A 13,883-nucleotide genomic window follows, 5' to 3' on the forward strand; every position below is an offset into this window, starting at 1 on the left:
AGATACAAACGTACATGACACTAAAGAGATACAAACGTACATGACACTAAAGAGATACAAATGTACATAACACTAAAAAGATACAAATACACATAACACTAAAAAGATACAAATACACATGACACTAAAAAGATACAAATACACATAACACTAAAAAGATACAAATGCACATGACACTAAAAAGACACAAATTTACACATAACACTAAAAAGATACAAATACACATAACACTAAAAAGATACAAATACACATGACACTAAAAAGATACAAATACACATAACACTAAAAAGATACAAATACACATAACACTAAAAAGATACAAATACACATGACACTAAAAAGATACAAATACACATAACACTAAAAAGATACAAACGTACATGACACTAAAAAGATACAAATACACATAACACTAAAAAGATACAATTACACATGACACTAAAAAGATACAAATACACATAACACTAAAAAGATACAAATACACATGACACTAAAAAGATACAAAATACACATAACACTAAAAAGATACAAACGTACATAACACTAAAAAGATACAAATACACAATATAACACTAAAAAGATACAAACGTACATGACACTAAAAAGATACAAATACACATAACACTAAAATGATACAAATACACATAACACTAAAAAGATACAAACGTACATGACACTAAAAAGATACAAATACACATAACACTAAAAAGATACAAATACACATAACACTAAAAAGATACAAACGTACATGACACTAAAAAGATACAAATACACATAACACTAAAAAGATACAAAATACACATAACACTAAAAAGATACAAAATACACATAACACTAAAAAGATACAAATACACATAACACTAAAAAGATACAAATACACATAACACTAAAAAGATACAAATACACATAACACTAAAAAGATACAAATGTACATGACACTAAAAAGATACAAATACACATAACACTAAAAAGATACAAAATACACATAACACTAAAAAGATACAAAATACACATAACACTAAAAAGATACAAATACACATAACACTAAAAAGATACAAATACACATAACACTAAAAAGATACAAATACACATAACACTAAAAAGATACAAATACACATAACACTAAAAAGATACAAATACACATAACACTAAAAAGATACAAAATACACATGACACTAAAAAGATACAAATACACATAACACTAAAAAGATACAAACGTACATGACACTAAAAAGATACAAAATACACATAACACTAAAAAGATACAAATACACATGACACTAAAAAGATACTAATACACATGACACTAAAAAGATACAAACGTACATGACACTAAAAAGATACAAAATACACATAACACTAAAAAGATACAATTACACATGACATCATTGGCTTATATGCAGTGGTATCATTAGCATATATCATGGCAGTGGTGTCATTGGCATATATGCAATGGTATCATTAGCATATATCATGGCAGTGTTATTATTGGCATATATCATGGCAGTGGTATCATTGGCATATATCATGGCAGACGTGGTATTATTGGCATATGTGGCAGTGGTATCATTAGCATATGTCATAGCTGTGGTATCATTGGCATATATGGCAGCGGTGTCATTGGCATATGTCATAGCAGTGGTATTATTGGCATATATGGCAGTAGTATCATTGGCATATATGCAGTGGTATCATTGGCTTATATGGCAGTGGTTTCATTGCCAAACTTCATATGTAGACTCCTATATTCGTAACTAACATATTGAACAAAAAGATTTAAATTATTAATATTAACAATTTTTAGTTGAATTTCCCTTGTGATATGTTCAAATGTTTAATAATATGTTTTCTATTTCAATTAACATGATTTTCATTATGATTGGTTTCGCTACCGATAGTTGTAAATTTAGCACTGTCCTTATCTAAAAAAGGACACATTTCATGAGAGAAAAGAATTTTCACAAGCTGTCATTAACACACAAAAGTAATTCCATCCATATTGCTGCTTCAAAAATAGAAAAAAATATGACACTGAACAATGGCTGATGATTGGGTCATATGGGTTGTTCATAGCAGACAAAAAAAGAAGCTACAGTATTTTCCTACCAGAGATGACAACTTTTCGGTATTTTTAGGGCAAAACTGCTATTTATTTTGAAACATATTCTGCATGTCGCATGATTTCACAAATGTCTGTACAGTACACACACAAAGAAAATTTCTTAAAAATACAGGTGTGAAGGTCATCATTCATTGTTGACAATATCTTTGTGTCTTTGATAATTTGATTTGAATAATTTCATGTTTTACATGGAATAAAGATAAAATATCATATTTTCAATTTAAATCATGTCATTTCACATGTATGGCCATATAAATATGAACAATAATGCAAAAATAAAAGTTCCCATATATTGAATTTTTGTTTTTTAGCACAACTGAACTGATAAGGTTCAGTAGTGCCATAGGCATGGCAAAATGTCTGTCTGTCCGAGTCTGTGTGGATGTGTGTGTAAACAACTTATTAAAGGCAAAAACCACCAGACCGATGACCATGATATATGATGGAGTATTACCTTGGGTGTCTAGTTGGGAAATTGTTCAAATCAAAATGGTCTTACCACCAGTGTGTGATTTGGGTAAAAAAAATTGATTTTTGGTCATAGAAATTAAACTAAAAAACTACTGGGGAGATCGGAGTGAAATTTGGAGTGAACATTCTTTGGGGTGTTTAGATTAAGAATTGTTCATGACACGATGAGTTCATCAGTGATATGCAAATTAGAGCTAGAAATGTGTCATTTTGGTCAAAAATCTTTAATTCTAAAACTACCAAGCAGATTCGGCTGAAATTTAATGTCTTAAAACAATTGACCCAAGCAACCATGAGCATGCCCTTAGCAACAACCAAATGACAGTATATTTTGTTCAAATAACAACATAGGTAGGCAAGTGAGTAAACATTCAAAAAATGTATGCAAATACCCTAGCAACCATGACCACACCCATAGCAACAGCAAAACGGTGGTGTATTTCACAAGATATCAACAGGGATTCTTAGACAAGTGAACAAACATTCAAAAAGTGTAAGCAAATATGCCTAGCCACAAGACCTCACCCATAGCAACAGCCAACTGATCACATATATTGCAAAGATAACTATCTACAGGGATTAATAGGCAAGTGAATAAAACATTCAAAAAAATGTATGCAAATATGTCTAGCAACATGACCACACCCATAGCAACAGCCAAATGATCATGACAACGGTTGGATTGGCACCTGGATAGTCATTCAGCAAATGAACACCTATACCTAGCATAGATCAGCATGTGGATAAAAATTTTTAAAAACTGTACAGTTGTGCTACAATGCCATTGGTGCTGTTTTTAAAAAAATATAATTTCACTTCATTTATATGAAAAAAAGTTGAAATCTAGCACTTGAACCACTATACACACACTGGTGAAACACTATATAATGTCATCTAACACTTGAACCACTATAAAATGTTATGTAACACTTGAACCACTTATACACACACACATACACAAACAAACAAACACTGGTGACACAATATAAAATGTCACGTAACACTTGAACCACTTATACACACACACACACACACACACACTGGTGAAACACTGTAAAAATATGTCATCTAACACTTGAACCACTATAAAATGTTATGTAACACTTGAACCATTATACACACACACACACTGGTGAAACACTGTGGATGTCATCTAACACTTGAACCACTATAAAATGTTATGTAACACTTGAACCACTTATACACACACACACACACACACACACACACACACATACACACACTGGTGAAAATGCCATCTAACACTTGAACCACTATACACACACTGGTGACACACTATAAAACATCATCTCTCACACTTGAACCACTACACACACACACGCACACACACTGGTGACACACTATAAAATGTCATTAATATACAAAAATCAAGGTCAGCCTTTATTACAGCTACAAAAAATACGCATATCCACAGGTGATGAAACACTTTCACAGTGTATTATATTATGAGTACATTATTGTACCTAACAAAACATTTTCAAAAGAAAGTCATTACATTTGTGGTCATGAGTGTTATTTGATAAATGTTAAATGTCAAATGTAATAAGTAATAATTCATCTATACAATATAGTTGTGTATTTGTATATGCAGTACATTGCAGTTTAATTCATATCATAAATAAAAATAATATAATTTGAACTTTTACATGATGCAATGCTAATTGTCAAATGTCACAATTCATCATAAATACATGTGTGAATTTTTTATTTGGGAAAGTTTATCATAACAAATAGAAATATCCTTTGAAATGTATTAAACGTTAAGTATCACAATGCCGCAATTGTTTGGATGTATGCATTATATATTATTTGCACGCAGCTATTTGGTCTTCTGTGATTGAATGTGTAAACAAAAGTATTTAATATTTCTCAAATTCTGTATTACTCTGGAGAATTCTGAAGGGGTTATAAGTGCCATAAGGGCCTAATGACAAAAATACCATTTTTGAGAAAAAGGCCAAAAAAGTATTTTCAGCACTACATCCCTATATCTAAACCAAAATTAAATTAGCCAGATTATCTGTTTTCAAACTGGACAATGTTTGGTGAGATTGGAGAAACGGTCAAATGTTGGAAATATCATTGGAGCTTTTGAGAAGTATGTAATTTTTTGAATACGACAAAAAACAAGATTTTTTTAAAATCATGTTTTTGCCTATTTATTAATGAAAGATTGCACAGTGAATGTGTTCTAAAATTAAAAATTGTTTAAATTCAAAGGTCATGCATAGAATTTTGAATAACAATTGTCATTTTCAATAAAACTCAGTGATTGGGTTTTAATAACCATGGCTGTTTCTTTTCATACAATCATATAATGTCAACCATTAATTTAATAAGCTGGCATTCTTATATACAATGTATGGCCACATGGTATCATACTACGTTGTTTGATCATGCTATATTAGGTCTGCTACTACTAGAAGTACATAATTATAAATACCAATAAGACATAGTACTGTATTTTGTTTGATCACGCTATAGGTCTGCCACCACTAGAAGTACATAAAATACCATAAGATATTGTGCTGTATGTTGTTTGATCACGCTATAGGTCTGCCACCACTAGAAGTACATAAAATACCATGAGACATTGTGCTGTATGTTGTTTGATCACGCTATAGGTCTGCCACCACTAGAAGTACATAAAATACCATAAGATATTGTGCTGTATGTTGTTTGATCACGCTATAGGTCTGCCACCACTAGAAGTACATAAAATACCATGAGACATTGTGCTGTATGTTGTTTGATCACGCTATAGGTCTGCTACCATAAAATACCATGAGACATTGTGCTATGTTGTTTGACCACGGTAATCATTCAGCAAATGAACACCTATACCACAGGGGCTTGGAATTTGCCAGGCCATATTTGTTTACAAATAGTTATGCTTTTGTTTACTGTTTAGCTTTTTCTGTTTTTGGTCTTTAAAATGTCTTTTCCCTATAAGGTGCCATGTAATAAAGTTATAATGATTTGAAAATATTAACCAAAAAACTAATTTTTGTAAAGAAAGAAAGTAAACAATACACAAAAAACAAATATTTGTAAATTGATATGACCAATTCCAAGCCCCTGTGCCTATATCTAGCATTGATCAGCATGTGGATAAACATTTTATTGCATTTGTATTGCATGTACCAGGTTATGTATGTGTTCTGCCATTGACGCATCATTGCATGCTTAGTACTCTATCTGTTACTGAAATATGAACCTTTAGTCTCATTTTAAATAAAATGACATATGAAAATGATAATTTAAAATTGAGTGGGAATCCTTACTTCACATGTTTGACTTGTTTGATTTTCTGCCTACATAATTAGTCACCACTTGTTACAATATTATTTACGGGAATACCATCAATATATTTCAGTCCAGGATGGTTTGATTTACTCAGTGCATTGTACTGTTGTGTGGTGTCTGAGTTATTGTTGTCCTGCAGTCATATTTCTTTTCATTTTTTGGGGGGTTAGAATGTCATTATGCAAGTGTTACATCAGCTTACATACATACATGTATGTTATGTGTCTTTCACGGAAAGTAAATGATTCATATGTCAAGAATTGTTGTCAGATAGCGATATAATCAAATTTTTCATAAACAAGTTTTTGAAATGAACAATTGCCATAAATATAACTGGGCTTGGTCATTACTCACATCAGCTGACTCATTGTAAACAATATTTACCATGTACTGGTAGCGGTCACATGGTTCCATGAATTTAATACTTGGTCTTTATAATCAGATTACAGGGCCTGGCAGCCTCCTCCATTTTAAGTAGTCAAGACAGGGGTTGTCCATTCATTTTAATGGCAATGATTTGCAGTTTGATTTATGGCTCATGTAATAATGGCATTTTGATATTCTTTGAAATGTGAGTGATTTTAGCTCGACCAGTAATGGATTCCTGTAATATTCAAAATATTTTTTAGATGATGTATATAGATGTATTCTTTCTTTTTCTCATCCGAATGTAAAAAAAATTATTGTTTTATGCAAAATGTTAACATTCCTTGAAAGAGAAGCTGAAGTAGAAAATTATTTTTCATGCCTAGTTTGGGAGAATCAGATTAAATATGAGGGGAGAAGATAGTTTGACTTTCTTTTATTTACTATATGATTGTCCTCTCTATTTTTTTTTGTTTATTCCTTAATTGACTACCTTCAGGCTCCAAGAAGGAGGTATTATGGAGGAAGGTGGTCACCTGAAGTAAACTGTATAAACAAATGATAACATAAAAGACGTCTTTGGAACAAATTACAACTGGAGCTTCGACAGACGCCCACAGTCAATGCCTTCAGGAAACATCTCAAAACACACTTGTTTGCAAAAGTGTTCGATAACTAACTAAAGCGCCGCTGAACTCTACTTCGTATTGGATATTGGCGCTCTATAAATGTATTGATTGATTGATTGATTGATTGAAGACAATGACAGTAGATGTGAAATATGATAAATAAAGCAAATTGAGCCTTCTCCTTGATCAGATTTTAATCAGATTGACTTGGGGATTATACTGTAAAGAGAGTAATTGGATCACTTTTAGCTGGATAAAAATATAATTTAAGTTTATTTAAAAAACCAACAGATAAAAATTGTTTGTAGTAAGAAAATTGATCTTTTTGATTATAATAGTGACCTTTTGGTAACTAGTGTTCAATGCTATCAAAATTACTATACAATTTACTGGCACTAGTAGTACACTTACTGTTAATCTTACTGTATTGATGGTATGCCTATAGCAATAATAATAACAGGTGTGGTACTACGTATAAATTCAACTTATCAAATGTCTGGTTATAACAATATTTCTATATTAGCTATAAGCTCCATGCACATATAGTAAACTAGTGAGGTTTACTGTAGGTCTGTTCATCATTGTGTTATCAAAGTCACTTAGTTCGTGGACCAAAACATTGCAATCCTTTCAAATTCAGTTTCAAAGTGCCGGCTAACTTTGTCATTTTATATTCTTTCCACCAGTTATCGACATCTTCTTGTTTAGTCTGTGCAAATAATGTGCCAGCCCTCGCACATCCACCTGAACTAATCTTAGACCTGGAAGCAGAGGAGTCATCACCAACATATTGGCAGTCTCGCAGCTGGACAGATTTTCCCACACCATTGGAAATCAATATTACAATATCACTGGGAATGCAGTATGAACTCCAGGACGACATTACAATCACATTTCAGTCAGGCCTTCCCAGGAAAATGATCCTGGCAAAATCAATGGACTATGGAAATTCCTGGGATGTGCTTCAGTACTATTCGTCTGATTGTGTGTCAGACTTTGGTATGGTGTCTGACATGGAGCTTTCAAACCCTTCACAGATTACATGTACTGAACAATACAATACTTTGACTACAGAGTTTGGTGAGAACATTGTGTTCTCTGTCACTCCAAGGTTTACACTTCTTGCTGGACCAGACAATGCAGATACTCAGAATATATATAATTATCTTGAAGCAGATGAAAAGTTTAGAAACCTGTTGACACTAACAGACTTACAAATTAGGCTTCTAACACCAGCTTACCTTGACAACCAAACTACCGATCAAAATAGTTTAGCTGCTTCCTACTATGCTATATCAAATGTGGCGATGCGACTTAGGTAGGTACCAGATTTAATTGATTACATAAGTTTCATGGAACATGGTTTGTAATTAGGCCTTGGGAAATAGCATGTGATTCTGGTAACTCACAGTCACGAGGGGGTAATGAACAGGTGCTATAGCCCGAATATAGGCCAGGCAATATGTGTTTTATAATATACCTCATGCTGTGAACTCATGCGGTGGCAGACGACATTGTCAGAATTAAGCTGCCATTTTGACCTGCTGTGAACGCGCGGTGGTCACGTGACCATGTAAAAGTTGATGGAACTATTTCCCTAGGGAAATAGTCATTCTATTTTCCTATCACGTGACTGATTCTAGCGAATCATGGCACAGCATTATCACTAGGTATATTATAAATTATCTTATCGGATGATTGTGAGCTATGAAGATTCTTTTGTGCAAGACCACCTTTTCTATTTTCTTGACCAGACAACTGTTTTTCTCACCTTTAATGTTAATCTTAAGCCTACCTGGACTTTTGAAATCTTGAGAACAAGTTACTGAATATAGTTCTCACTATCAATGAAACCAAAAATTGCACATTTCAAGGTAAACTGTTGTCAGATGTGCTAGAAGAAATGGTATAATAAACAAAAGATTTTCCATAGAATGTATGAGGGCGCCAGTACACATGCATTGAACCGAGAATAAAGCATAACTGAATTTATTTCTTTTATTTCTTGTTGATTTCTCCCTTGAATTTAAATAAACTTACATAAAATAAACAGCGCCATCTATCATGGAGTGAACAAGACTGACAGTTTGCAATCATAAGCTGTCAGCTTATCAAAAATGTATTATGTGTATTGGTTATAAACTTTCAGTACTTGCTTGGCTGTAGTTGTCTTTTCATAAATCTGATGACTCTGCTAGTGAATTTGTAGTAAAGGTTTCTATTAATATTTTCAGATGTCAATGCAATCTTCATGGGCAATACTGTGATTATGTGAATGGGGCAGTATCATGTGTCTGTAAGCATAATACAGAAGGACAACAGTGTGAAAAATGTCACCCAGATTATACAGCAGCTCCATGGCAACCAGGCTCCTACTTACCATACCCTAATGGCCAGGCTAAACAGTGTTTTCGTGAGTAGGCAAAAGTTTGGGTTCTTCTTTTCAGATACATGTACCTGATTAGACTGTAAAACAGTGGATTGCTCTGCTGTCAGCAGTCTTTGTCGTTGTCCAATATGTGAGGCTCCCCAACACTTTACGTACCTCACACAATAAACTCTGATATGTTACACTTTATGTATATTTCCCTCAAATTTCATTATACTCTGCTCTCCCACCCTCCCCAGTGCCCACCATGATGATTAATTACTACCACTACCACCATATTTGTTTTAATATATCGCTTTATCATTTCTTCAAATTTAATGACTTATAAGTTGCAAGATGTAATACATGTATGTAGTAAAGTTTTAATATTCACAAAGTTCCACACATTCATGATGTCTATAATGTTGCAATTCAAAATCGATCGACAATTAATCTTCTGTACCAAGTGGGTTGAATACTTCCGTCATTGTAATGAAGTCGTCAATTTCCTTTGGACTCGCATTGAGGATGTACACAACAGAAGATTATTTAACATTAATACTGAGCTAATACCAAGGCATCCAATTCAAACACATATCCAAATGACTTGACATCCCATTGAAGGAAGTACCATCCAAATTCCTCATGTCTTTGAAAAGAGGGTATCAAAGCTTCGTGCCGGACTTGCAATTGGTGTTAAATCAGTCAACAGTGATGATCAACTACCAGTCATATTTTCACTGAGTTTTAGTCGTTCATGCCTTTTTTGCTACGTTTCATCTAAATCAAAGTCATCGCCTCACTCCGTAGCACTGAATACTAATGCATGTACTGATAGGAACTGTGATTGCCGAAATCATGAATGACTGTTGTTCCTTGCCACACCTTCACACGATAACAATAAGAACATTTTTATTGTAGAATGTTTGACATTGGGGTCATCGTTCTCAAAACTTGTCAATCAAAATCAACATGGCGTTGCCAGAGTCACCAAGCGAGTTAACATATCAAGACACATTGGAGAAACTTGGATATTCACATGTGAAAGACTTTCAGAGAAGAAAAATTATATGCATGATAACTGTCCATGAGTTGTAGCCAATTGAGTTCCTTTGACTCGCAGCTAGCTAGTAAATTGTACACGTACACGGCACCATAGACCACAGGGAGCTCAGGCTCAGTTAGTTTTGTTTACAAATACAAACAAACAAATTACAAACAAGTAAACAAATAAACAAACAAACAAACTAACAAAAACTAACAAACAAAATAAACCGACAAATGAGTAGATACATGAGTAAACGACAACAAACCAATGAACAAACAAACACTACCAATGAAATTGTCGTGTTGGGCATCAAGGTCGTCCAATGACATTATTTACAAATGTCAAAAAAAACCTGCACGTTTTCAAGCTTTCACAAAGAAAGATAGGAAAGGTAAATTACTTGATTATGACCATCAAAATACATTTACGGGGTCAAATTTGCGCTGTAGTGTACGTGTATATGTGTTGAATGTTGAGTGAACTGTATGCAAATCATACGATAGAGTAAAGCCCAATTCCATGACGTCACATCATGAATAAATAATAGAAAGGGAGATACAGTGAGCGATGATAGTCGTTCGTGCCTCCGGCACTCTCTGATCAGTACACGGTTATAGTATTGCTCCGTATCGGAGCGAGGCAATGACTTTAATTTTAGACAAAACGTAGCAAAAAGGCACAAACGACTGTCGCCAGTCTAAGTCTGTGTCAGCTAGTAGACCGATGTGTTAAAATGCTAATAAAGCAGTCGTCTGCTTAATCATGTGAACTTGATATCCTTCCACCAAATTTTGTCAAGGACTGTATTGACTCTTCCGCCTTTCTTCGCTTATTCAATATTTCGCTTTCGTCTGGCACCATTGACAATACCAATAGTAGCGTTTTCCCCAGTGATATATCACATCTTTTTTCCAACGCAGCGAACCTGATAGGATTTATCCCGTAATTTATTGTTAAGCATTGTTTATATTGGTTTATATTGCTGGGTGTTGTGGTAGGTAAATCAAAAATAAAGGTCTATTAACTTTTATCCTGTACATTTGAAAGCATGAAGTCTAAATCAAGAGCAGTTCTGCCATCACTGCATGATTAAAATCATTCATCTGTATATCGCACATAATTAACACTTTTTAATTGCTTTCTGTATGTGCATGCATTTGAACAGAAATACAAACCTCTACTAACAATAAAACTGATTCTATCAATGATGTTTTTGTTGATTAATTATGTCAATTTATGTAAGCTGAAATATTTCAGTTACTATTTATAGCTTTATGCAATAAAGACCACATGCAAAATTCTTTGTAAATATGACATGCTATACAGAAGTGATTTTTACCTGTATTTATACACAACTAACAGCTACATGTACACTTGTCCTGCCATGTTTTCTGTATAAAACCATGTGATACAATCTCTTGGTCTGAAATACTGCCTGTCCTGTAATTTTACACCTGATTGACTATGATATGTGCATGATTATAACCATGATACTGTCATAATTCTTATCATTTAATAGTCCAGGTATTAATTGGAAAGTTTAATTTGTCAACAAATGACCTTGGACTATTTAATTTTAATTAGAATTCTGACCAAAGTATCACTATAATGTGGAGTGTGCATATGTATACCATTTATATATTTTTGTATGTGATTATACTAGTCATATCTTCTCTAATTTTTTAGTGGTGTATATATTTTAATTTTCTGTTAGTGCTGCTCCTAACATGCTTAGCGAGCCCCCTGATACAAAAGGGATGCATTAAATAAATATGATATTTGTTGGTTGATTTTCATGTAGTATATAATACCGGTGTAACAGATCTAGGGTATTAGCATGTATATATATATTAATTGTCTCACCCAAGAATGACTATCTATCAAATGTTTAGCAGCACTTCAGTACAAAAACAACTAATTTCGCACCTAGCGAGGCTTTTCTTTGACTGTCAAGCCTTTGAATGTTTTGTTTTGGGACCATTAGGATTGATTTATAAATTAGTATAATAACATACATAACATATTTCAACTCAATATGAAAAATACAGTAAAAGTGTATTTTATTACCTTCACCTATCATTTGAATTTAGTTTTTGTTAGCCATGGCAGTATAAGTATATCTAGTATATCTGCAGTGCATATATACTAGGTTCCTTACCAATTATTATTGCACCACTAAAAAATATGTTTGCATGAGAGTTCCTCCTCTCAGGCACACAAGTTCAAAACCATGAACATGTAATGAATTATAATACTTAGTTTGTTCCCTTTGTTCCTATGAATACCATCATTTCCAGCTGGTGTCATGCATTAAATGAGACGTTAAGCCAAAATTCAATAAATCATAGAGTTTACACTTGTGCTGGTATTAAAATCACCGGATGTGACACAAACTGAGTCAGCCAAATCGGAATATAATGTATGCTAAGTTATGCTAATTTACATTACAATATTCAAATTAATATAGTAGGTTTCATATTAATGAATTATGATTCACTTTTCTGTTGATAATGTATGTTTCAATTTGACATTAGGGATAGTTTGTTGTGTTTGGTTCACTTTCTACCAGAGGTATTTGTTTGTACAACAAATATAAGTAACCAAGAACAAAGCAAACAAATACACAGTCATTATGTCTCTGATATTAATACAGTTGATAAAATTTTATAGCAAATCCCAGTTGCAGGTTATGAATACTTGTCAAGTAATTTATTTCTATAGTGACATGAGATTATTAATTTAAAGCTAAAGATGGATGTTTCAGTTTGACATTAGGGATACATGTAGTTTGTTGTGTTTGGTTCACTTTCTACCAGAGGTATTTGTTTGTACAACAAATATAAGTAACCAAGAACAAAGCAAACAAATACACAGTCATTATGTCTCTGATATTAATACAGTTGATAATATTTTATACCAAATCCCAGTTGCAGGTTATGAATACTTGTCAAGTAATTTATTTCTATAGTGACATGAGATTATTAATTTAAAGCTAAAGATGGATGTTTCAGTTTGACATTAGGGATACATGTAGTTTGTTGTGTTTGGTTCACTTTCTACCAGAGGTATTTGTTTGTACAACAAATATAAGTAACCAAGAACAAAGCAAACAAATACACAGTCATTATGTCTCTGATATTATACAGTTGATAAAATTTTATAGCAAATCCCAGTTGCAGGTTATGAATACTTGTCAAGTAATTTATTTCTATAGTGACATGAGATTATTAATTTAAAGCTAAAGATGGATTCTTTGAAAACAAATAAATGGAGAAACCTCCCCAGGTGAATGGACTCCAGTGTCACTTTTAAACATATATAGAAAAATAAAAATAAATATATACAAACGAAAATGTCAAAGGTAAACATTAGTCCATAATTTTATATATATGTAAATAAATGTTACCCTAATATTTTTCAATATTATGTTGTGTAGAATTGGGTCTTGAAGTTGAGTGGTAATTAAACAACAAATCTGCCATGCGCTTGATCAAACACACAGTGTTATTGATGGTGCTAAACCAAAGATTAATAATTTATTTTACCTCACAA

The 13,883-nt window shown here is 32.9% G+C and overlaps 1 protein-coding gene across 1 annotated transcript in view; it reads left to right on the forward strand.

Moving 5' to 3' along the window:
* The window catches only part of LOC144437061 (uncharacterized), an 85,970-nt gene that overhangs the window by 12,077 nt on the left and 60,010 nt on the right, over positions 1–13,883 (forward strand). Inside the window, exons 2-3 of the mRNA XM_078125928.1 lie at positions 7,602–8,233; positions 9,150–9,328. Coding sequence (XP_077982054.1) covers positions 7,602–8,233; positions 9,150–9,328 — 811 coding nt within the window. The remainder of the gene's footprint in view (positions 1–7,601; positions 8,234–9,149; positions 9,329–13,883) is intronic.

Source organism: Glandiceps talaboti, chromosome 6 (genome assembly GCF_964340395.1).
Source record: "Glandiceps talaboti chromosome 6, keGlaTala1.1, whole genome shotgun sequence".
In the NCBI taxonomy this organism is placed as follows: Eukaryota; Metazoa; Hemichordata; class Enteropneusta; family Spengelidae; genus Glandiceps; species Glandiceps talaboti.